Genomic DNA, 27,208 nt, shown 5'->3' with positions numbered 1-27,208 from the left:
TTCATAAATATTAAATTTTGGGGGCTGGAGAGATAGCTCAGTAGAATAAGCGCTTGCCTCAATAGAATAAGCACAAGGCCTAAATTCAATCCCCAGTTCTGCCGAAAACAAACAAAATATATATATGTGTGTGTGTGTGTATATATACATATATACATGTGTATATTAACTGTTGTTAATTTTTGTGAATATGCTTTTGTATTGAGATGAGCCTCCTTGAAATGCTGGCTATATCCTTTAGTTAATCAAAACAGAATTTTGTGGTGTTGTATCTGCAGGTATCTCAAATGTGGAAAAGAAGAAAGCCATGGAGCAAATGCTGAATTATTAACAGATTGATTTTTTTCCTGCAGCTTCTGTCCCTTGATAGATACTTGAGGTGTTTTATTTTGAACTTTCGGTAACGTTGTAATACCTGAATTTATTTTGATTCATTTGTGAAATGACTAATGCCCGTTTCTGTTGGATTTGCAGTAATCCACAGTTTTCTTGAAGTTAACCAGTGGAAGAATTATTCTTAGAACTGATCATTTGACATCAGAATGAAGCAAGACGCCACAAGGAATCCGGCCTACACTGTGGATTGTGAAGATTTTGTGCATGTGGTAGAATTTAATCCCTTCGAAAGTGGAGATTCAGGAAATCTAATTGCATATGGTGGCAATAATTATGTGGTGATTGGCATATGTACATTTCAGGTTAGTCAACAAATGGCAGTGAAAGACGGTGAAGGTATTGCACTGATTTGAAAACTTAACCATGAAAATATTAAGTTTGATTGTTAAAAAAAAAGAAAGGATATTATGTGAAGGCCCAGAGGAGGACATACCCAGTAACATACCCTTGAGATATGTGCGAAAAGAACATAGATGGTGAAAATACTCTTTTGCTTCATGATTAAAAGTAGAATATTCTGATAACTAAAGGCTATGAATACCTGCACATCAGTATATATGGACAATACCAATTAGATCCAATTAATCATAAATTTCCTGCTTTGACGTAGGAAGCAGGTAATACTGAGACCCTAACGTGATCTTCAGGAACATTTCTGCTTTAATGATACTCAACTTTCCTATCAATTTGCTGTCACTCTTTTTACACACCTAAAGCACATGTCTAGAGCATATGAACTGGAATCACGTGAGCTAGGCAGGAAGTTCAGGATTGCCCTTGGATTCTGGGGACAGAATGCATGGGAGTTTAGTTCTGCAAGGCCTTTCCTCTCAATGGCTGCACAACCTTGAACAGGTACTTGGCCTTTCTTCTATAAATACAGAAAGAATGATGCTCCCTGGGATTCTGTGAGGTTGTGGTGGGTCAGTATACGTAAGGTCCTAGAAGGAATCTGGCACATTATAATCAGTGTGTTTTAGCCAGAGCGATAGTCACAGCCCACTGTTCCACGTGCCAGGTTTTGTTACAGAAAAGCCATCCTGCTTGTGAGAGACTGAACAATGATGATTTGACTCTCCTCAGTCTCTTGTTAATCGATTTATACTAGACTATCGGTCATGTAACCATATTTCTCAAATTGTAATTGATACAATTTACCAAAAATTTGAAGAAACTTTATTACTGAATTAAAGTGATACGTTACTAGAAACATGATTTGCTTATTTACTTAGGAGATAGTAATTCTTTGCTGGGTGTGGTTGTGCATGTCTGCAATCCCAGCACTTAGGAGGCTAAGACAGGAGAATCACTGTAAATTCAAGGCCAGCCTAGGCTACAGAAATGAGTTCAAGGCTAGCCCGAACTGTGCAGTGGAACCTTGTCTTGAAAAGACCAAAAAGAAAAAAAAAAGGAGCTAATTTTAACATCAAAATTCAAGTTAGCATTTTAGAATATACCATGTATAAAGCTACAGAAAATTAGTGTTTATTTATATTTATTCTAAGGAATAATATGAGTGAAAGGATTTAGTTTGTTGGCCTGAGTAAATGTGAGAACCCTTAGGCAATCCCATGCTGTTTTGGTAGGGAGAGGTGTTTCTAATCTAGGTCTGACCCTTGTCCTGTTTTCTACTAGACTAGCAGATAAGGATCATAAAAAGTCCTATGATTGAGAGCAAGAGTTGAGCAACCTTTTCTCAAGTGTTCTAGTAGAGGTGAAAGCCTTGGGTGAAAGATAAACCTGGGTCTGTCCTATTGAAATTCTGCCTTTGGCCTTCAGTGGGTGTGATGGGAGGGCCATGTGGAACCCATAGAGCAGCCTGCCTTCAGCTGGCTGAGTGGAGCCTGGCACAGGCAGGCTTTCCGAAGGCTCTGCATTCCTCTTTGTACAGTTCTGCCCAGCCTCCCTCCTGAATCTGAAACAGCACTTATCACTGCCTGTGCTGCACACACACTGCCTTTTTCGTTGGCGCAGTGGCAGGCTGCACTGCCAGGAAAAAAAGGTTCAGCAGTACACAAAGCTCAAGCTGTACAGTTCCTGGGATTTTGTTATCCCTGTGATCACCAAGTAAGAATTCCACAAATGATTTGAGTAATGCAGAAGCTAATTTTTGCCACTGTTATTACAGTAGCATAAAAGCGTGTCTTTTTATGTGAAAACTCCATTTTTGCACGATTAATGTGTAGAAAAATAGATATAACCCTAACTGTCCAGTCAGCTATTCTTAGCCTCCTCAGCTTGTTCTACAATGGCTGAATGGCTCCTGCGTTGGTGTAGCCTGCCAGGGTGATGCCTGGGTTCACAAACACTTCTACGTACAAATAAGCATTCAGCAGACTTGCTTGTGTTCACTAACACCAAATAAGGTGATAAACACCACCATGGCCATCTTCCCCCAAACTGTAAAACAAATTGAGGTTATGAACCAAGGTACCACTCTATTAGGTGCAGAGCTATTATGCACACAAATTGGGAAGTAGTAAAAATTGGCAGTTGTTTTCCTTGATAGATGTATTTCTTTTTTTTTTTTTAATTTTTTTTTATTACTTATTTATTCATTATTTTGTGTGTGTGGCCAGCTCAGCCCACCAGGGGGTGGGGCTGGCTGGCATGTGGTGCTGGGGGATTGAACCGCGGTCCCTGTGCTTTGCTTAGCTTTGTTCTAAGTAGGTGCTTTAGACCACTGAGCCATCTCACCAGCCCCGATAGATGTATTTCTGATTCATCTCATATATGGAACTTTTTTACTGTTAGATGTAAATTCATCTGAAATTAATTTCAAAGGGTAGCTTAAGTATGGTACATGAGAAAAGATATGTGGGAGGTGTGCAAAATAATACAATGAATCCCCATATTTCCACCACTTTGTCTAAGAAATAAGACCTTAGGGATTCTTCTTTACTGCCTTCCTCTTGCACCCCTCAGAAATAGCTGTGAGGAAATTCTGTGTTCATGACTCTGTCTATAAGTGTTAAAATTATGTGCAGGGATCCCAAATCACACTATTGTTCTTTGTGTTTAAAATTTTACACCAATGATACTGTTCTTTGTTCTATACTTTGCACCATTGCTCAATGATATATTGTTAGATTCCTACCTTTTGGGCCACTGTATGATGTAATAGGCCTGTGTCGCCATTTATTCATCTGTGTATTATTGGGATATCCTAAGTTTTCCAGTGTTAAAAACATTGCCAATATGTATATTCTTGTCATGTCTTCAACTAATGATTCTGTAACTCCTTTCATTTCTTCCTCTTTGGAAGATTTATGTGCTGCTTCTTTTTTGATGATACCAAAGACATTTGGGCATGCACGTGTCATTAGTATCAAAGGTACTATCTTCATGCAAGAGATAGGGACTCTCCCATTTCAGATGTCATTGCTCCAGATTTATTGCTGTCCAATATCTTATTTCTCTTTCACTTTTCTTTTTGTTTTAACCACTATGTTTATATGTGGCATGAGGTCAAGTTTCAATTTCATTCTTGCACATGGGAATGCCCAGTTTTTCCAGCACCACTTATTGAAAAGACTTCTTTCTCCATATGTGTTCTTGGAACTTTTATCAGAATCAGGTGTCTATAAATGCATGGGTTTATTTCTGAATGTTTTTATTTTTTTCTCTTAGTGTGTCCTTTTATGCTAGTATTGTGCTGATTTGATTATAGTTCTTTTTTAAATTTGTCTGGTTGTTTTAGTAATCTCTTGCTGGCCTGTTGATACTTTTTAATTGCCTCTTTTATTCCCTTAAACCTGTGTCTTTTCATATCTGATAACTCTTGAAATTTGATGTCTTCATAAGTTTGATTTAATCAAGCATTGTTTTGGTTTGTGGTACTTAACTGTATCTTTAGAGACTTCTGCTGCCTGGGTTGTACTAAGTTCACCTAGAGGTGTATTGTCTCTGTATCTGTCAGGTGCTTAAGGCCACTACCAACATATAGCCACTTTAAAATAAGATCTTTGTCATTGTCTGAACTGTGTAGTGAATAGGAACTCAAGCCCCATTTTCATGCCAGGTCTAGGTGGTCTACGCAGGCACCTTCCCACCCCCTACCATGCACATCCCCCTTCAGGGCCCCGGATGGATCAAGGTCTCTAGTAAGGCCGCCTCCTCGCCTGTGCAGGACCTGAGCTTTGTCCTCCATACCTGGGCGTAGGCCAGTGCCCGCAGGATGGCTGTGTTCCCTTGTGCTCAGCAGTTTCTCGGGATCTGGATATTTGCATTGTTGTCGTAGTAGGAGAGCATCATCAGTTAGTGTCTACATGGCCAGAGACAAGGGCATAGATGAGTTACAACATCCCATGCTTACTCAATTTGTTATGAAATGTGTTTAGTATTAGAAGTAAATTGGCTTATACCATAAGTATACTATAATTCTGATTTGCTTCTGAGCTCTTCAAAAGCTTATACAGGTACGTGACTTCTTGATAGCTTCTTCAGTATACTGTAACCCACAGTAATACATTATCCTCATGACTCCCTAAAACAGCATTTACTGTGCATGTGTAGGAAGAAGAAGCCGATATTGAAGGCATTCAGTATAAAACACTACGAACATTTCACCATGGAGTAAGAGTCGATGGCATAGCCTGGAGCCCAGAGACTAGACTTGATTCATTGCCACCAGTCATCAAGTAAGTTATGTGTGTGTGTATCAGAAATCAAACTCAGGATCTCGAACTTGCCAAGCAGGCAGGCACTGTACTTTTGAGCTATACCCCCAGCCCTCAGCAAGTAAGTTTCAAAGTTTGAAATGCAGTATTTTCAAGTGTTTGAATGATCCCAGGTGTGATCATAGATGCTTTTTTTCTTCCATACCCACAAGTGCAGATGATTAGATGTGTGACATTTGCTGTATCTGACACTCTGGAGTCACCGTCTTCATGGCATCAGTGTGCATCTGCAGAGATACCTTAACTGGTTTTGATCCAGGCTATAAAACTCTTTACCTGAAATTCAGTCTTTACTGATTACTGAAATACAGCTCTGCTAAAAGAACTAGATTTGTTTGAAATATTTTTGACCCTTCCTACCCCACACCTAGGGTAAGTTTGCATTTTCGTGTGTTAACAGCACAAAATCTGTAGTTCTTTGGGCTTCAGTTTTGGGAAAGCATTTATAATGATTACTTTTTCAGAAAAATCTTGAACCCTGCTTAGACCTTCATAAGTACAAAAATATATTAGGTCATTTAAGGTTTGTTACAAATCTTGTTTCTTAAAAATGTCACATCTGAAAGATAAATCTTCATTTAGTAAACAGCCAGCTATTGGGATAATTTTCTAATTAAGGGACAACCCAACACTGAAATTCTCAGCTGTTAAATGCTGTGAGTTTTGACAAGGCATATACTTTTATAACCCCTCACTTATCACCCTGGAAAATTTCCACATATTCCTCAGCATTGACCCCTGAACTCCATTCCATGCCAAAGAGCCATTGATCTGATATCTCTGATCAGAAGTTGGTTTTGCAAATTGTAGAACTTCATAGAAATGAGATCATATAGAATGTGGGGCTTTTGGGGGGGTGAGAAGGTCTTGCTTATTATTTGTAAGATCTAATTGTGTTGGGTTATGTACCTGTGCTTGGCTGCTTTTATTTTTGAGCAGCATTCCATTATGCAGTGTGCCTGCCCCACAGCCCATCCCTGCAGTTCTGTGAGTGGATGCTAGAACGCTCGGTGTGTAGCTAGGGCTGGGCCGCTAGGGCGTGCCTCCAACCAGCTCTGGAGGACTGGAGGCTGTGGACCACACTGCCCTTGGTGCTGCAGCACTGGCCAAGCACGCTTAGCCCTGAGTTTGACTCTCAGTACACACTACAAAAACAGGAGGTAGGGAGGAGGGAGCGGCCAGTTTCTGAAGTGATTTCACTGTTTCTTGTGCCCACCAGTAATCCCGGGCTGTTGGATTGCTCTACCAACTCTCCAGCATTTATTATTGCCAATCTTTTTGATTTTAGCCACTGAGCATTATTCTGTTTGAGATCGTTTCCTTCTAAGAAGTCTTGTCTACAACAAAGTTTTATTAGAGGCTTATGCAGGTTGTATTAATTTTGGATAATCGATGTAACAGCTTTTGTCAGCATGCATGTGTCATTGCCAACAGCTGCTGGGGCATTTGTTTCCCTTTATATTACAAGGAAGTGTTCACAGTACCTGGAAATAAGCAAGAGCAATTACTCTCTTTGCATTCTTTAGCCAATTTCAAAAGAGAAGGAAACAGTCTTCCTGGGTTTTTTGTTGTTGTTTTTCTCTGCTTATTTGTTTGTTTGTTGAGATAGGGTCTCATGCTTTAGTACAAGCTGCCCTTGAACTTGTGTATATAGCCTGGGCTGCCCGTGAACTCATGCTGCTCCTTCGGCCCCTGCCTCTGGAGTGCTGGGATTGTAGGCGTGCACCACCATGCCCAGCTTGTTCCTAGTTTTTGGGGGTTTTTTTGTTTTTGTTTTTGTTTTTGTTTTTTCCTTTTTTGTTGTTACTGTTGTGCAGGGTTTTTTGCTTGTTTTTTGAGTCAGGGTCTTGCTCTATATTTCAGGCTGGCCTTAAGCTTGCTTATGTAGCCCAGGCTGGCTTTGAACTCAAGGCCATCCTCCTGCCTAAGTCTCCCGCGTGCTGGGATTATAAGCATGCACCACCATGCCTAGCTTTTTTACTCTGAAAGATTCTAAGTTGCCCCATCTGTGCTCAGACTTGAACCTCTCCTACCTCAGCCTCCCAGAGTGCTAGGATTACAGGTATGCGCCCTGCATCTGGCTTTCCTGGATTTTGAGTTAAGTTTTGTGACACTGCTTTGACCTAAGTACTCTTGGTATGTCCTACAGTTCCCTCATTGCTTGGTGCTTGTTTTCCTGACCTTTTTTTATTGCATTTGCTGCAATTTATCATTTTGAGATTTTTTTTTATTTGTTTGCTTTGTGGTTTTTTTAATAAGCTGCCTCAGATCCTTCCTGGAACTATGCTAATATAAGTAATAAATTCAGAAAATGTTAACCAGCCATTAATTTTAAAGACAAGGGGTTGTGGGTATAGCTTACTAGTAGAGTGCTTGCCTAGCATATACAAGGCCCTGGGTTCTATCCAAAGGACAGTATTTTTAGAATAAGCTCATAGGGTAATTTTGTTGTTTTCAAATAAGTTATATATTTTTATTCTAAAAATAACACACGCTTACATAAAATTTAGAAAAACAATTAGAAAAAGAAATAGGAAAAGAAAGGTTCACTAATACATCCAGTACTCTTTTAATTGTTTACACAGAATTCTAGATAATTGTGATCCAACTTCTAGACACTTTGCTTTGCTTTGTATTTTGCCCATAGTATTCCAGAATAACCAGTAGCATCTTCTTCATGACCGCAGTGGAGCAAGACGGCTGAGGTCTAACTGAGTGTCCTGCCGTCGCTAGCGGTCAGCTTCCGCTTGGCAGGAAGCCTTGCCTGCTGCTCTGTCCGCAGCCTGAGCTTCCTTGTGTTGCGCTTTCCCTGCCAGCCTGGTCTTCGTGTTGCTGCCAGCTTTGCTCTCCTGGTGGCTGGAGAGAAAGCCACGCCTCACTGCGGTGCTGTGAGGAGGTGATAACCCTGCAGGAGCAAAGATCCAGGGGAAAGCGCAGCAGCACCTGGCGCTCGCGTCCTGGCTTAGAATTGGGCTTGCTGTATTCATCAAGGAGACACGTCAAGGATGTGCTTATGTTTTGTGTGTTCTCAGAATAAAATGTTTAATTTGCTTCCTGCTTCTTTAAATGGTTATCCCCCCCCCCCAGTGGATCTACAACCCCCTTCCAAAGGTTATTAGTTATGATTATTAGTTACAGTAAAGCGATTTGGTAACCTAGAGGGAAGGCCGGTGATAGGGGAGGTCTTTTACTTGTACAGATTAAAAATAAGTTTGCTTTGGGTTTTTTGCTTCCAGATTTTGTACATCAGCTTCTGATCTGAAAATCAGATTATTTACTTCAGATCTTCAAGATAAAAATGAATATAAGGTATGTTGGTAGGTATAAATCATAGTTCATTTTAAAATATCTGATTATTATCTGCTGCTTTATTGTATTTATCCCATGTTTTTTCTTCCTCATTTTTGTTTTTTGAGGCTGGGTCTCACTGTGCAAATTCAGGCTGCTTTTGAGTTCACTGTGTAGCCCAGGCTTGTCTCAGAGTCACAGTGATCCTCCTGCCTCAGCCTTGTGAATGCTAGTATTATAGGTGTGCACCACCACACCTGGGTGTCTTTATCCCTCTTTAAATGACTTCATGATCGTCTTTCCAGATGTAATTTAGGGTGTCATTTCCTATGTCATGTACTCTTAATAGCTGGGTTCTGGGCTGGAGAGATAGCTTGGTGGTCTAAGTGCCTACCTGGCAAGCCCAAGGACCTGGGTTTGATCCCTGGTGCCACATGCCATGCCACCCCAGAACCCCAGCTGCACCATGCTGGCCACTGAGTCTGGGTGTGGTGTTGCACACCTATAATCCCAGTGCTGGGGAGGCTGAGACAAGAGGATCATTATAAGTCTGAACTGCATAGCAAGACCCTGTACCAAATAAATAAGCAAATAAATTAGTGATTTTAAAAATAAAAAAAAAGCTAGGTTCTTAGTCTCAGCTGCAGATTATAAACCTAATACAACTTGTTATTAAAATACTAGGAAAATTAGAGAACTAGAAATCTGCAGCTAGGTAGAACAGTACAATGAGAAATGCACGCGTGAAGTGCTGACCTCCAGGGAACAGAGTCAGCGCAGAACGCAAGCCAGGCTTCAGCGTTTGTAGGCACAGGACGCCCCACAAGTTGGTCTAGCCCTGCGGGGCAGGAGCAGTGTGGCCGTGGTCGCGTGCCCTAACGATTCATGTCTTCTTCCTGTCCGTGTGGTCAGCACAGTCCTGGCCTCTGCCTCATGAGGCTTTCCCCTTTTACTGAGTGCACTCATTTAAGACACTTAGGACCCTGCTTCATACATGAAGAACCCTGCCTGTGTGTTTTCTGTTCCTGCAGTAGCTCTCTGGTTGGGCTGAAATGTGTTTGCTTATAGAACAGGATCACTTTCTTGACTTCCTAATAAACTAAAAGTATGTTAAAAGCAAAGACAAGCTAACCTTTCTAGTTACTTAGAAGGTAGTAGTAAGTGTGCTCTAGCCTCTGTGTGGTGACCGTGCAGTGCGGTCCATACTGGGTAAGACTGACTCATGAATAACCACACACAGAAATGGCACATAAAATTTTTAGCTTTTGAAAGTTACTATGCTTGTTATAATAGTACACACTTAATGTTAATTTAGTTTATCTTGTAGATACTCTGGAGAATTATTGCAAGTCCGTAGGTTTGTGAAAGTTACACAGAAATGTTCAAACCTGTGGTTTTTTTCCCATCACACGTTTCTACATGGTTATATGAAACTACCTTATTAACATCTGAATGAGATCCAGTTGAAGTGTTTGAAAGGAAGAAAGGTAGCCATTAAGAGAGATCCACAGCTCCCTGGCCCATTTAGGATTTAGCTACAAAGATCTTGACCAGCTACCCCTTGCCTACTGTCCTAGTCGCGTCTACTGTGAGACGAGCTGCCCATCTGTTTCTTCTAGGAGCAGAGGGCTTTCTGTTTCAGCTGTGGCTTGTGTCCCTGTTGCTAGCACTGATAGTTGCAGAGCGCGTGTGAATAAAGATGTTAGGAGGTGAGGCTCGTGTTCATGCATGAGGGAGTCAGTGTGTGAAGCAGGGGGTGCGGGTGAAAAACCCAGCAAGGTGGCTGCCTCCATGTCTTACGAGGTTGCTTTACTTCTTGTGTAAGTTCTGTCATGAGGGAGAAGGGAGGTGATGTGAGGACGGGTAGAGTCAAGAAGTGTGCTTTTGCAAGCTGCACATGCTAGAAAAGCAAAGCGAGGCTGATAGTTGTGTGTTGAGTGATCAACTTCTTTCCAAGGTAAACTTTCCAGAAAATGGGTGTGGAAATCGCAATTTAAAAATAGCAGATTGCTTCAAAAATATTTATAGGCAAAAAGAAGCATACAGGAAAAGCTTTTGAGACTGAAGAGGAGAAATACTAGGTGGGAATATTGTTGATTATTTTTCTGTCCTCTTACTGACTTTCTCTTTCCTGTCAGGTTCTAGAGGGCCACTCAGATTTCATCAATAGTTTGGCATTTGATCCCAAAGAAGGCCAGGAAATTGCAAGCGTAAGCGACGACCATACCTGCAGGTATGTTGCTGAGGTCGCAACCACGTTTTTGAAATTTCATTTTATTTTAATGAGAATTATATTTTTTAGATTAGAGAAAGTATATCTTTTATATAAAGTTCACAAAATGTTATAAAAGAAGTATGTTTTAGTTAAAAGTTCAGGTAAGGTACAAACATGAATTTCAAAACTAGTGAATTGAGTTTACATCCCAGGTAATGGAATCTCCTCTTGCTGATTGTTGACAATCTCTGTGCCTCTTATTGTAGAGGTGCACATGTATAAAATCTGACTATACACTGGATTGAATTTTCTAACGTAGGGCAAGATGGGGAGCATAATAAAAGGCCACAGCCATATTCTGAAGTTACTTCTCAGATCCTGTGTAAGTTAGTGTTTGGTATGAGTATGAGACATGTGGGAACTGTAGAGCTTTGACAGCCTGAGGCCTCTCGAGAGGTTTTCTGTAGGTGCAGGTGAGTGTTGTGTCCTTGCTCACCGCTTCCATTCAGAACGGCTGAGGCCTCAGGAGTGTGGTTGAGGGTGCCTCAGGCTGCAGAAGCAGTGCAGCAAGAGGGGAGGGCAGTGAGCTCAGCAAGGCTAGGTGTTGGGCTGAGAGCACTGACACTCGCTTTGCCTCCTTCCGTAACTCTAGGAGCAAAAAGAATCCCTCTGCTGTTTTGTTGTGGTTTTTTGTTTGTTTTTTGAGTTAACATTTTTTTAATAGTGTATTTAATTGCTTTTAAAATTAATTTTGTTGGTATATGTTCATGATACATACTAGATACATAATAATTACATTCATTTAGGTGAATTGGTACACAAACACATATGTATCATGCCTAATTGCTGAACATTAAACCAAACCATAAAATGGTTCAACAAGTTATTTTTTTTTTTATTTTATTGAGAAACAAGTAGCAATGAGACAGTTTTAAAACTGATTAATAAGCCAGTTTCAATAATAAATACATTGTACATTGTTATCTTCTTAGTGGTTATCCATAGTACAAGATGCAGACAGGATATCCTGTCCAACACTATTAGTACAAATCTTTCTTCTCATTGAATTAAGCAAAAGTAGCTGTATATCTTTCCTAACTATTCTGCATCTCTGCTGTTTTGTGCAGTGCAAATGTTTGCTGAATTTGTGTCAAAATCATTAAGATTTACTTATACTCATATAGATACCTGTAAGACTATTAAATGTGTGTCACTTCACATTGGTAATAGAGCTGGCAGGTACTGTTTAGAATTTTGGTCTTTGTATATCTCACTTTCTTAAAGTTGAAGTTAATCTTTATGAGCTGTCTGTTAAAATTTTCCTGTGAAAGATATGACAGACTTATATGATATTAAGATTCTAGGGCCCATGTATTGACAAAGCCACATCTGTGTGGAGACATGAAGACTAAATGGACCAATTTTAAGGTAGTTAGATCACTGGGAATAAACAATGGAATGTCAATTCTCTAAAACAAGAACTTTCCACATCATAAGCATTTGGAATAATGAAAGCTGAAAGGGGTTGGAGTGAGTGTCGTTTTTTTCTTTTTTCTTTTTTTTTGTTTCAAATTAGTAATATTCTCCCAAAAAATATTGGAGATTAACACAAGGTTGTCAACATTTTTTTTGGTACCAGGAGTCAAACTGAGAACCTCATGCTAGGGCTGAGGAGATAGCTCAGTGGTATAAGCGTTTGCCTGGCAAGTGCAAGGTCCTGAATTCAATCCCCAGTACCAAAAAAAAAGAACCTCACGCTTGTCAGGCAGGCACCGTGCCGCTGAGCGATTTCCCCCGCAATCACCAACATTTTTAAAAGTCTTACTACCTTCTACTTATCTTACTAAGAAAGGACTTTATTACTTTCGAAGATAGGGCTTAACTAGAGAGTAAGTCCTTTAAATAAATTTAACATTTTGGAGAAACCCCTTCCCGTGCCCCGAGCGCCTCAGCCTGCTGAGGCGTGTTCCCCTGTGGCAGCTCTTCATGCTCCTGTCCCTCCCGTGGAGCAGGATTTCCACCCCGCTGACCTGAGCTGTGTGTCTCATGCTGGCAGGGGTGACCTGAGCAGAAGCTGTGCCTTTCTGGACTTTACCTCATGTGTTCTGCCACCTGCATGACAGGGAGCATGTCCTAGCCCTGCTGGCCTGGCCCCAGGGTGTGAGACATGGGGTAGGTGTGGGCCACCCACATAACAAAACATTTCCCAGAAAGCAGAGGTATAGTTCTGTAAGCCACTATTGGGTTTTGAAGTGGATTCACAGCATCACAATAGCTCTAGCTGGGGAGGTAGATACACAGTTCATCAGCTCAGTCACTAGACAGAAGTAAGCTCAACTGTGACATGAAAGCCAGCCCTCAGGCCCAAATCTAAGCAGCAGAGATGGGGGTAAAAAGTAGGGAAAGGGGTTGGGGAGATAGCTCAGTAGAATAAGCGCTTGCCTTGCAAGCTCAAAGGCCTGAGTTCAATCCCTGGTTCTGCAAAAAAAAAAAGTAGGGAAAGAATAGTAATATCCTGTGCTTTCACAACAAAGGAAAGAAGGACTGTTCTAAAATAGAACACTGGATGTACAATCTTCATTGTAGAATTGCCAGGCTTTAAGAAAAGACACCTAGCAAATGGGAACTGTACTGTTGGGGCTGTTTGCATCCTGCAGGGGACTTGCCACTTTACAGAAGTGGCACCACCCGTGCTCGGTCTATGTGTTGGTGATACAGGGACATTAGTGAGGTCCTTGTCCCACCTGGTCAAAGCCTTTGTCATCTTGGGAGTAGTTCTGTATACAGGTCATACTATTATAAAATATGTGAAACAAAATAAAAGCAAGGACAGACAGAGAACTTACAGAAAACTATAAAGCAGTCCTACTAGACATAGACAGAACACTCCAAATGTTTCCAGTATCAGCACGATATAGTCATCTCAAGGGAATGTGGAATTTTCTCTAGAGTAAACCACTTGTTAATCCTCAAAACAAATAACCAATAGATTTAGAAAAATTGAAATCATGCAAAGTATCTTTCTGGACTACAATGGAATAAGACCAGAAATCAAGAAATATTGCAAACGCTACAAATTAATAGAAATTAGCTATTTTCCTCTTATCCAATAAGTGAAAGAATAAATCATGAGGGAAGTTAGAAAATATCCTGTGATGAATAAGAACAAATAGGGTATACGTAACTGAAAAGAAGCAGCAAAAACGTTGCTCTGAAAGAAATTTATATCTGAACACCCGTAACTTGTGTAAAAAAGGTCTCAAATCAGTTTCCAAATTTTTAACTTAAGGAACTAAGGGAAAAAAAATAGCAAGTAAAACCCAAAACTATCAAAGAAAGTAAAGATCAGAGAAGAGATAAACACAATAAAAATAGCTTTGTTCTTAGAAAAGCTCCACAAAATTGACAGACTGTTAGCTTACACAGGAAAAGGATAACATGCTCCACCTAGCAAAATCAGAAGTAAGGGCATCACTGCTGTTACCAGTCATTGCCCACTAGAGAAAGAGTAATGCAAATAACACAAATATGTAAAGATTTACGATGTAGACTCATAGTAGCCACCTGTAGAATCAAGTGTGGAAGAAGGCGAAAGGTCATCGGTGTGCTGGAGATCGAAAGGGTCCAGTCAAAGGTGAAAGGCCTGGAGCTCGCCTCGGAGTCTCATGACAGTCCCTATCAGGAGACCCAGGTGTCCACATCAGAAGGCTGCAAGCTGTGTGCTGGAGGCTGAGGAGGCTGCGCTGGAAGCCAGGGGATGACGTCGAAGGTGAAGCTGAAGACTTGAGCCCCACTGAAGCAACACGGTGAGCCCTCTGCACCTTCCATCTTCATTTCCCCCTTTTCCATGCAGGGTACAAGATTTTTGAGTGGTGCCACCTATACCCGGGGTGGGGCTTCTGTCTTCATTGAATCCTTCAGCCACGCCCAGAACTGTGCTAATTCCAGACAGTGCCACACACCCTTTGCCCCTTAACCTCACTGCCATTCACCCCAGCCAGCTCTGAGAAGCCCACCCCTGAGTGCATGAGGCTTTGGGGGTCATCTAGATATAAGCTATATTAACTACCAGCCTTATAGAAATGAAAAGGATTCTGGAATGATACTTTAAACTGTTAACATACGAGCAAGTTGGATAAACCAAATAAAATGGAAAAATTCCCAGAAATATAGTGACTGACATCTGAATAGACTTATGACTAGTCAAGGCAAGAATTTGAATCTATAATTAAAAAATTCCCAGCCAAAAGAAAAACCTAGCATAAAATCATTCAACCATACATTTAAAGAATTAACACCAAAAGGGCTGGGATAGTAGCTCAGTGGTCTAAGTACCCGCCCGGTAAGCACAAGGACCCAAGTTCAGTTCCTGTTACATCATGCTGTGCCAGCCGCGGGCACCGTGGCGCTGCATAGGGAGACCCTGTAACAAGTAAGTAAAGAGTTAACACTAGTCTTTCTCAAACAAGAACAGAAGAAACAGAAACGGAGGGATTCCTTTCTGCCTCATTATGAGGCCAGCATCAATCTGATCACAAAGCTAGATAAGACATCACAAGAAAACTCCAGACCAGTTTTCCTTGCAGTCTTCCTAAGGAATTCTTAGAAGAAAGGATAAAATTCATTTCAGAAATATTTTTCTAAAATTCACTCTGTCTGCATCTTATATCTTTCACATTTCAGTATTTGTCTACAATTTTTAATTTGCTATATAATTATTGATTTTCAATAAAGTTAATGAGTTAATTTTTTTTAAAAAGATAAGAACAGATCTTCATGATCTTGGATTTGAAAGTGGCTTCAAAAACATAAGAGTAAAAAAACACATGTATCAAAGGAAAAAAGAATTGGAAAGCATCAAAAAATCCTTTTTTGTGTGTCTTTTTTTTTATTAATTTCATTGAGAAATAGTAATGAGATAGTTTCAAAACAGGATAGTAAGATAGTTACAATAACTAGTACATTACATATTGTTGTCTTCGTAGTTGTTATTCATAGTACAAGATGCAGACATGATATCCTGTCCAAACACAATTAGTGCAAATCTTACTTCTCATGGAATTAAGAGAAACTAGCTATATACCTATCCTATTTTGTATATACAGATACAAAATGGTCCTTCATTTATATCCCCCTTTTTCATTTAGTTTTGTCAGAGATGGGTATTCCATTGCTATTTAAATATTGTATCTGACCACAGTACAATGAAACTGGAAATAAATGACAAAAGAAACCAGAAAAAAAAACCTAAATACATGGAAATTAAACGACACGCTACTCAGCAACCAATGGGTCACAGATGAAATTCAACAAGAAATTCAACAATATCTGCAATTCAATGAAAATTCAAGCACAACTTGTCGGAATTCATGGGATGTGATAAAAGCAGTTCTCAGAGGCAAATTTATAGCTGTGAACTCACACATTAGGAAAACAACGGGAACAAATAAACACCCTAATGCTGCACCTCCAATAACTAGAAAAGGAAGAGCAACCCAAACCCAGAGCCCAAAGATGGGAAGAAATCATAAAAATTAGAGCAGAAATGGATTTAATTGAGACGAAGAAAACAGTTCAAAGAACGAATCAAAAAGCTGATTCTTTGAAAGATTAAATAAAATCGATAAGCCCCTAGCTAACCTCATAAAAAAATCGTTTGGGCCAGGCATGGTGGCGCACTCCTGTAATTCCAGCACTCAGGAGGCTGAAGCAGAAGGATCGCTGGGAATTCGAGACCAGCCTGAGGTACAAGTGAGCTCAAGGCCAGCCTGAATTGCATAGCAAGACCCTGTCCCAAAAAAATGAAAAAACCTTTTGACATCAGAGGAAACTGTCAAGACAGTGAAAAGAACTTACAGAAGGAGAGAAGAAACTCACAAATCTTATTCTAGTAAGAGTATTGTGTTCATAATATAACATACAATTGGACAACAGAAACAAACCAAATAAAAAATGAGCAAAGGATTTGGATCACCAATTCCACAAAGAATTGCAAATGACCAGTCAGTGCATGAAAAGAGACGGAACACCCTTGATTGTTAGGGAACTGCAAGTCAGAACTACAATGCAGCCCCACCCTATACTCACTAAGAGCTGTAATTTTAAAAGTGCAAAATAGTGTTTGTAAGAATGTTCAGGAGGGCTGGCCAAGTAGCTCAGCAGATTAAAGCACCTGCAAGAGGGCACAGGGTCCAGGGATTCCATCCCAGGGCCTGCCATGCCAGCCTCTCCCCCAGGGCACATTGAGACCAAAATTGGGACTGGGCAATTGAGACTGGATGTGGTGGTGCAGGCACTGTAATCCTAGCTCTTGGGTGGCTGTAAATAGGCGGATCACTATGAGTCCGATGTAGTAATGAGACCCTGAACACCCTGTATACCCTTCCTAAATAAATAAGAAAGAAAGAAAACAACAGGCCATGTAAGGCAGAGAGGGACCAAGCTTCTGTCGCTCCGAGGCTGGAGTGGAGCATAGTGTAGATGGTGCCATCTGGAGTTCTGCAGTATCAGAGCCCTGAGCAAACCTGCAGAGCTCAGTGAAAGTGCTTATTTGTAGCAGTAGAACGAAATTAAGTAGGAAAGGTGAAAGAGTGAAGTAATGTTAAAATAGGCGTAATAGGTCAAAACAAACAAGAGGCTCTCACGTTCATACAGTATGGAATATTCTTGGAGATCAGCCAGCTGGTGTATGTATATAAAAGAATTCTCTGTTCTTTGTGGAATGAATCATTAACAAGCACCGCATAAAACTTCTTCCTTGCAATTTTCCCTTTGACTGAGTTTCTAAAATGTGTCTGTCACTCAGAGGTCGTACAACGTGGCTAGTGAGTATTGCTGGTATCGCCTCTGAATGCCTGTGGTGCTCAGCCATTAGGACATCCAACACCGCGACCTCAGTGTTGGACCTGCCCCTTACTGAGGGTCAGTGGTTGTGATTTTATGGCATAACATGTGACCAGGTACTGCTCCAAGCATTTCATATGTATTAACTCACTTAGTCTTCAAAAGTCTTACTGTATAGATTTGCTTGTTGTTCCCATTTTAGAGGAGAAACCCAATTTATCCAGTTCTTAAATTCTAACGTATACTGTTTCTACTTTAAGTTAGTGTAATAAAATAATTGTGTTTAGTCATGTCTGCAGTGTTACCTTCTGTTGGTGAAGAATTTATAGTTCTTTGAAAGAGTTTTGCCAGAGCACTCCAGGGCCGATTACTGCCCAGAAAGGCCGCCATCACTCCTTCCTGCTCTTCCACCCAGAGTTCAGATAAAGAAGAGTAAGTTCTGAGCTGCCACAGAGGACCAAGTGGCCTCAGCAGAGGCCTCAGCGCAGAGGGTCTGAGCGTTGCTGGGAGCAGGCTCTTCCGCAGGAAAGACAAGAAAGCTGTCCTGGGGGAGCCACTCTGAGCCCTCGCCAGCAGGGGTCTCACAGTCAGGTTTGTCTCATGGGAGTCTGCCCTTGGGGTAGGCACTCAGGAAGGAGAGCATAGAGGAATGGATGATACACCGTAGGTCATCTGTCCCCTTTATTAGAAAAAAGGTACTATTCCCAGCAGAAAAAAGTGTTGCCCAGATGTGTTTTCTTAAGGAAATTAATTCCCAAGTAATATGGAGTGCTGCCGTTCCCTTTCACATTCTATGCTATTGCCTGTCTGGTTCATCGTCTCTACCATGTGCAGATGCCAACTACACACACACATGCATACATGTGTACTGATGTGTGTGCGCAGGCACACACACAGGCTGCTGTGAATGCTGCCATTGCTCTCTGTGTGCTTGTTTGTATATGCACACATATAGTAAATATACCTACTGGTGTTCGAAGTTGTGACCTGGTATCATCAAAAGAAAGTTAAAATAATTATGAACTTAGAGAGGTAAAGAAGTACATTTCATTTAGAAAGATTTATTGCCTTTAAAAGAAGGTAAAAGTGGTTTTTAAGTATTTAATGGCTTAAGCTTATTATTTTAAAAACTCACAAATACAGAACATCTCATTCCCAGAAAAAGCCTAATAACAGATGTTCTTGTATATTAGAAACAGTACCTTTCTGTAAGAACAGGTCGGATCAACAAGTATTTATTAAACACATTTAATATAGCCAACATTTAGTTCTTGGGAGATACAAAAGAAATAGACAACCCAGTACTCGCTGTAACTACAAAAGATCCCGTTCCTCCTCCACTGTAACCTTTAATAATCTTTTAAAATGTTAAATAAAAAATATGGCAAAGGAAAAACTTCTAAAAACCAGGAAATTCTTATTTTAAGGCTAATATATTAAAGACATATAATGTGCCACTGACTTGATAAAAACATGGACTCTTTGTCAACAACAGGAGAAAGAATAGGCTATAACAAAGAATAAAGTTTATTTTTTAGGAGTGTAACCGAATCAGTGGAAAGGGAAATTTTATATTACCTTTTTTTTTTTTTTTTTTGCAGAATCAGGGATTAAACTCAGGCCCTTGCCAGGGAAGCGCTGATTCTACTGAGCCATCTCCCCAGCCCATATATTACCTTTTGATGCTCATTAAGCCAATATATGTTTTTGAAAACTGTTACAAGAGGAAAGTGACGCTTATCACATAGCCTGGGTAGCACAGTAGCTGCATCCTGGCCATGTCACCTATTTATGTAAATCTGAGAGTCTCAGAACCGTAATTACCCTAAAGCATCCCCCCCATTCCAACTGAGGTTACAAAATACGTGTTATATTTTAGATACCTGTGGAAAGCATAAAAAAGAGGACCAAGAGCCTCCTGAAGGTAGGCCAGTGAGCAGGTCCTTGGAAGGTCAGCCTTGCCCAAGTAACACAGGCACAAAGGGAAATCAGAATTAATTCCTGTTATTCATTGTAATTTTAACTAATTCAGGAAATAAAATTTTCTGACTGTCTTCTAAACTTCCCTCTAATTTATAACATATTTAATTGAGAGCAATTACTCTGCTGGCATGGTGACACATGACATTGTGATTTCCATCACTCAGAAGGTGGGACAAGAAGACCCAGAGTCAGTGGTCAGCCTGTGAGACAGAGTAAGACACCATCTCAACAAAACAGGGACAATTACTGCATAGTTCTAGAAGAGCCTGATAATGGGATAAAATTGGTATTTGGTGTTGAGGTTGGTAATACTTTACCTCCAATGAATATAACTTAAGAATTCTATGTGTTTAAAGACTGCACTGGGGCCGAGGAGATGGCTCAGTGGAATAAGCGCTTCCCTGGCAAGCACAAGGGCCTGAGTTCAATCCCCGGTTCTGCCAAAAAATAAAAAATAAATAAAAAATAAAAGACTGCACTGAAAAGTATATGAAAACCTGTTGATCCCATTTGTACACACTTTTTAATTGAATGAACAGAATAGTAATAAAAGGGTTGTAATAGAGGAAAAATGAGTAGTGATGATAATTTTCTAAATTTTCATGTGATTGTGTTCTGCTAACACCACTCTCAGGGAACAAACGCAAAGCATAGTCAACACTTTGTTCTTCCTCTTGTGCCCTTGGAGCTGAAATACAAAACCAGTGCATAATAAAGCATGTCAGCACATCAGTGATTACAGTAATGTGGCCCTGTGTGGGTGTAGCAAGTAATTATATCGGTGGAACTCACACATAAACACTTTTCAAGTTGACTTTGAAAGTCCATTGCTTGTGGCCTAAGGACTTTCTCTCATAGCTGTAATACTCAGCCCTTTGTCAAAGGATAAATTATGAAGCTTGTCGAAATTTTTCTTGGCTAACACTAAAAGATGTGACTAAGACTAGATTATCGACCACAGTTAATGATATCACTCTTCTACCCCTGCTACCGTTGGATCAATGATCTAAGAGACTATGCTTGCCATCTTATTGGCTGATTGTACTTCCGTGTTGTACCCGCCTCATGATGTTTCTCCATAAAACTGCCTTTGAGAGGCGGGGCTCATTGGCCACCGTTTGGGACCCCTCCTGTCTCTCAGGACCTATTCCTAGTCCCCATTCCCCCATTCCTATTCCCCATTCGTTTTCCCTGGTAAATTTTTCTACCCTTAAAATTTTTTTTTTCTTGGAAGTAAATGCTAGTATTTCCTAGGTGTTTGTGTTAAAGAAAAAGTCCTTATACTCTGAATTCCTCCAAAAATTAGATCATTATATACGACCTGTTTGAAAACTACCACATGGTATTTCTTTGCAGTTCAGAGTTTGGTTGTGAGATTTATTTTTTTAATAATTTTATTAAGAAACAAATAGCAATGAGACAGTTTCAAAACCTATTACTAGCACAGTTTCAGTAATTAATACATTGCATATTGTTGTCTTAGTGATTATTCGTTGTACAAGATACAGACATGATATCCTGTCCACAAACACTATTAGAACAAATCTCTATTCATTGAATTAAGAGAATGCAGCTGTATATCTATCCTATTTTAAATATACAGATGCAAAATGGTCGTTCATTTATATCCCCCTTTTTTGGTTAGTTTCGTCAGAGAAGGGGTGAGATTTATTTTTAAATGTAACAAAAGTTTCCCCAATTACCATCCTTTAAAACTCAATGTAAGGTAAGTAAGAGGTTAATAATTCTGTGGTGGTGCGGCTTGGTGTCTCGCTTCTGTGGTGATAAGTGTGTTGTTGCTGCTTAGTCATAATTTCAAGAAATTACAATGAAGTAACTGTGTTAGCTTAAATAATTTTATCTCTTCATGGTTCAATGAAGATAGAAGCAATAAAGGGTTGGAGGGGTTGTTTTGGTTTTGTCAGCGTGAAGTTTGAGGCAGGCCACTCCTTTCCCTGTCAGACCCTCAAATACAGCCTTTGACCACCACCTCTGGTTTTGACTCATTTTTGACCATTGAAAGGTAAAATGATAAGCATATGCCATTAGTTCCCACTGTACACATCACATAGTACCTAATCTGACTTCAGTAAAATAATCCATGTGTTCTATAATTAACACACTAATATATTAAAATTGTTACTGCACAATAGAGGATTTTTTCTTTAAAGTCCACCCTTATTTCCGGAATATATTTGGAACACTGACACTGAAACTGCACAGTTGATTCACTGTTGCAACCTGCCAAACCCACTGTCATCTGTAGCAAGTCAAACACCTAGATTTGAGACTTTTCACTTTTTTTTTTGTAATTGTGTGTTCACTTACTAAGGAAATACACCATGGCTTAGATTTTATGAGGCCACCTGTTAATGGGATGAGTGACTTGTGATCACTTCTTTGGGAATGAGAGGGGAAATCTGCATTTTACTATCACAAGTTCAGTGCAGAATGTGCTGCTTGTCCAAACACTGGAGGCCCCTTCCTGTCCCTGACAAATCGGAAAGCCCTTTCTTGTCCTGGTAACTCCCTCGAGTGTTATTTTGTCTTGCTTTCCTGTTTAGTCATCAGTACACTGATTCCTGGGATCTAGTCATGTGTTTGAGAAAGATCATGGTTTATGCTTCACTTTATCCCTCAGAGAGGGCCAAATGGATATAGATGTGTCATTTAATGTCATCCATTCCTCTTTTTGTCTGTGTTGTCAACAATTTTGGTAGCAGAAATTTCCTTTTGCAGTGACCTCCCTGGCAGATGATGAGTTGCCAATAAAAATGAAGAACAAACAAGAAGAACAGAGTATCACCTAGGAAGTTTTCTTTGGAGTTCTCAGTGTCTATCCCTACTAGTTGTCAATTAAAAGACTAGGATATCTGGCTTGTACCAGTACTACATTTATGGGCCCTTATAATTAATTAGGTGGAACAAATAGCACTTAAATACCATACGGTGGAGATACTTACTGTTCTAAAAATCACTCATCTTGAAATGAGGAATTAGTTTTAGCAATAAAACTATTAAAACTAAAGCATAATTCATAATCTGGGATCCATTTAGCTCTTCATTTCTCCATTTTATGAGAACTCTAAATTTTTGAGAGTTCTATTAAGGACCAACATTGGGATGAGCATGCTGTTTATTAAAATGCTGACTCACATCATTTTATTTGTCTTGGAGAACGATGCTACAGTCATCCAGTGACCTTTTTTCCTTCAGTGTTGGCTTCCAAAATAGCCGCAGATGAACTTCACCTTAAAAGCTTTTATAGGGCTGATGAAATAGCTCAGTGGACTAAGTGCCTGCTTAGGCAAACACAGGGACCATGGTTCGATCCCCAGCACCACATGCCTTGCCTGCCCTGCCCCCAGGCACACAGAGCTGGCCACCAAGACCAGGTTTGGTGGTGCACACTTGTAATCCCAGCACTGGGGAGGCTGAAAACGGGAGGATCACTACAAATGAGAGCTGTGTAGTGAGACCCTGTACCAAATATATTTAAAAAGAAAAAGCTTGTATATGTACTCATGTATATTTGATTTATTTTTCTATTTTTTGTTTTGTTTCATATTTTGTTGTTTTGAGTCAGGGTCTTGCTGCGTAGCTCAGACTGACTGAACTCTCATGTAGCCCAGGATGGCCCCAAACCCATGGGCTTCCTCCTACCTCAGCATCCTAACTGCTGGGATTTCGGGTTTACACCATGCTCATCTCACACATGTACAGTTCATATAGCTCCTAATTTGGGGCCAGCATAATTTAACCTAGTAACATTTATACCATACTTTTATTAATGGTCTGTTAACTCTTTATGTGTTTATGTTAGGAATACTATCTGTGATGTTCCATTTTCCTGAAAAATGCATTTGTCTGCATAATTGACTTTCTTTTTTTTTTTATTTTATTTATTTATGCGTGTGTGTGTGTCTGTGTGTGTGTGTGTGTCCAGCTCAGCCCACCAGGGGGCGGGGCTGGCTGGCATGTAGTGCTGGGGGATTGAACCGCGGTCCCTGTGCTTTGCTTAGCTTGTTCTAGGTAGCTGCTTTAGACCACTGAGCCATCTCACCAGCCCCTAATTGACTTTCATGTAATTTATTTGTTACAAATAAAGTTATCAATAAATAACTAAATTTAGAAATACTGAAACCTGAATTTCCAAATTTGAATTTCTCTATTATAGTAGGAACCTCTTATCTGACTTGATGTGGACTAGTAATTTCTTTAAAAAACAAGTCAGTTAACTCATAAAATTGTTCTATAGACATACCTGCGGATCTTATTTTAATTTGTGACATACGTAGTACATAAAAATTCCTTTGCCGGGCTGTAGAGATGGCTCAGTGGAATAAGTGCTTGCCTGGCAAGCACAAGGGCCTGAGTTCAAGCCCTGGTTCCACAAAAATAAATAAATAAATAAAAAATAAAAATAAGTAATTAAATAATTTAGGGGCTGGTGAGATGGCTCAGTGGTCCAAAGCACCTACTTAGAACAAGCTTAGCAAAGCACAGGGACCTCGGTTCAATCCCCCAGCACCACATGCCAGCCAGCCCCGCCCCCTGGTGGACTGAGCTGGCCACACACACACACACACGCACATAATAAAAAATTTTTTTAAAAAAACTCCTTTGCCAATCTTGACATTGGACTGTTTTTATCCTTAGGTTTTAAGTTCAACTATGGGTATTGTACCTCTTTTTTTTGTTTTACTTGTGTTCTTTTTCGCATGAGTAGCAACCACAATAAAAAGTCATCAATAAAAACAGTATTCTTAAAACATCTAAATTCAGAGTACATCTAGATTTTGTTGATTTTTGTTTTACCTTTTATAATTGTGTGACATTGAGAGATGTTTTGTTTTAATGTAATGGCTGGGATTAAATATATTGCCCACAGGAGACCAAATTAAGGGAATTACAGAGCCTTTAATAATTAATCAATTAATAATTCAATAATTAGCCGAGGACTACTGTGCTCCCCTCCCCATCTGGGAAAACACAAAAGGCCCAATTTTCTTTCTCCGCCTGCTTTTGTAGTTTCTTTGTTGCTATGGGGTCACAGCAGGAATGTGATGCCCCTGTATCTATAGGTGCGAGGTCTTCAGTGAAGGAATTTATGGTTAAGTGTGGCCAAATAGTCTGTCTCTCACTGCCCCAACTAAATGGGTCCTGTCTCCTCCTGATCTCCTGTTTGTGAAGTTCTGACAGTGCAGGGGAGTGAGGAATGGGGTAATTCAGACAAGGCTCCTTCTATGTAAATACTTCAGGCAGGGGTCAGATGAAATTGATTCTGTCTCAGTTTCTTCTACTTGTAAAAGTGAATAGGTTATGATGCTGGATGCCATCCCTTATGTTACATTTATCCTGACTTGCCAGCAACTTGTCATTGAGACTCTTGCACACTTACATTTTGTCACCTTACACACTAAGAACTGTGTTACACTGCTGAGCTAACAGTAGCTCCCTAAGTGGAACCCTGCTCCCTCTCGTGCGTATGCACAGCGCACGTGGGAGCACACTAGAGAAACAGCTCTTGCCTCTGCTGTGGGGGAAGGAAGAGTCTGGGGCCAGGTCAGTTTAGAAGGCTTCTGTGTGCTGTACTCCCTGCAGTTTAAATTATATGTGAGATGTCCATTCTTATGTGCTTGAAAACAACAAAATGCAAGAGAAAAAGATAATTCAAGAAATTAATCTCACAAAGTGAAAACACACTGAAAAATAGTACCCTTTGCCATTCGGACAGGTCACTGTTGCAAGATTGTTTTTGTCTAAAAATAAGAAAAAGTTTGAGCTTTTTCTAGTATAATCAGAAAAAGGAATATGGGAGGGGAATATGAGATGCAGTTAATATGGAAAGCTGATTGACCATATTTATGTGCTAATGATGAACACATTGGTAAATTGAGCTGGCAGCTCATCCCTGGGTATCTACCTGGCAGGTGTGTGCCTGTGTGTGTGTAGACTAAAGGATGTTATTTGCTAGTATTAGATATGTGTACAAGAAGGTTTATAGTGGCATTACTGGTAATGCTCAAAACTTGGAAACACTCCATGTCTGTCAGCAGTAGGAGTGTAGATAATACATCATGCTGTGTTTGACTCACAGAATAATGTACACAGAACCTCATGAGAAAAGACATCAAAACAACTACATAGCATATGATATTAACTAACAGGCGAAAGTCAGCTTTGCTGTCAGTGTTGTGGGCACTTCTTGTGAAAGAGCAAAGGAAGGAGCGCCTGGGAAGGAGGGAGAGCCCAGAGCCCCTTGACGGTTGTAGAGACCTCGGGTGTGGGTGCTGCTCTCTCTGAGCACATTCTGTTTGGCTTTTGTGTTCCAGCTCCGTACACTATATTGTGCATGATACACTTTTTAGAAATGTGGCTGTAGGGCTGAGGAGATAGCTCAGCATTCTAAGCGCCTGCCTGGCAAGCACAAGGACCTGGCCGGGTTCAATCCCTGTACCACATGCCCTGCCAGTCTCCATGCTGAGCCAGCCACCGAAACTGGACGTGGTGGCACATGCCTGTAATCCTAGCACTGGGGAGGCTGAGACAGGAGGATTGCTATGAGTCTGAACTGCATAGTAAGACCCCGTACCAAATACCTAAATAAATAATAGAAATGTGACTATATCTGATGGAACTAGTGGGAAGATGAACCATCTAGTAAAGTCACAAATTGAGTCAAGCCCCACAGAAATACTTGAGAAAGGTTTCATTAAGCATTCTATTAAAAGGGAGATAAGACTTAATGAGTTAAATTGTACCATCTGTAGCTAATTTAGTCAGGATAACTTTTTGGCCCAGTTTGTTGTATCTTGCATGCTTAATGCTTAGATTTATGCGACCACTGAGGATTATTGATAACCATTTAATTATAAACCATAAATCATCTTTATTCTACCTCCCTGAAAAGTGCTCTCGATTACCCTGCTCTTGTTTAAGTTTGTTTTTAAAACAGCATCAGTTCTATTTGGGATAAAATACTGCTTGAAAATGAGACAGAACATGGATCTTTGCACACAAATAGACTTCATTGGTTGACCTAATTTTATATATCACTACCCGCGTTTGTACCATTTTGTTTCCTTCATTTGAAGAAGGGACATCATAAAAATGTTCTTGTATGTATTTGCACAGTTTATATAATGTCCAACAAAAAACCCATACATAGTAAAATAGGCTTCTGGTATTCACTGCATTTGGAAGAAAAATTTAGTTTTACCTCAGTAGTGCTCCAGTGTGGGCAGCGAGCGCATTACCATGCACACGGCACTGAAAGAAGGGCTTTGCCGCGGCGCCATTAATCTGCCCGCTCACTGCAGGGGAAGAAACGCGGTTGCCAGCCCTTCAGTGTATGTGATCCTTTCTTCAGTTAAGTTGTGTTTCCTTTTTGTTTAATGTATTTGGTGCAGGGTCTCACTATGCAGCTCGGACTCGTAGTGGTCCTCCTTTGTTCAGCCTGTTGGGCCAGCACAGCATGTGATGCTGGAGATCAAACCCTGGTCCTTGGGTCGCTGAGCTATCTTGCCAGCCCTTGTAAGTGTTTCCTTTTATTGGAAATTTGGATGCAAACTATTGATTTGAAAAGAGTATACTTCTGATAGTTAACATAGGTAATTATGAAAAAATTTGTATTACATTGTATGTAACAGTATTTTAAAGTATGAAATGCTGTGATTTTTACCTGAAAGAAAAATAGTTAAAATGACGTAGCTTGACACAGCACACCATTATCTAATGTCAACTTTCTTTGAAATGAATTTCTGCCTATGTGTATTATTGAATTTATATATATGAAGTTTTT

The 27,208-nt window shown here is 40.2% G+C and overlaps 1 protein-coding gene across 1 annotated transcript in view; it reads left to right on the top strand.

The window, feature by feature from the left end:
* Nucleotides 1–27,208, top strand: part of Nup37 (nucleoporin 37) — a 40,874-nt gene that overhangs the window by 1,271 nt on the left and 12,395 nt on the right. Inside the window, exons 2-5 of the mRNA XM_004623845.2 lie at nt 475–698; nt 4,912–5,036; nt 8,312–8,384; nt 10,502–10,596. Of these exons, the coding sequence (XP_004623902.1) occupies nt 543–698; nt 4,912–5,036; nt 8,312–8,384; nt 10,502–10,596 (449 nt within the window). The 5' untranslated portion in view covers nt 475–542. The remainder of the gene's footprint in view (nt 1–474; nt 699–4,911; nt 5,037–8,311; nt 8,385–10,501; nt 10,597–27,208) is intronic.

This window comes from Octodon degus, unplaced genomic scaffold (assembly GCF_000260255.1).
Source record: "Octodon degus isolate 3935 unplaced genomic scaffold, OctDeg1.0 scaffold00004, whole genome shotgun sequence".
NCBI lineage: Eukaryota > Metazoa > Chordata > Mammalia > Rodentia > Octodontidae > Octodon > Octodon degus.
This window is presented reverse-complemented; position numbering and strand designations above follow the sequence as displayed.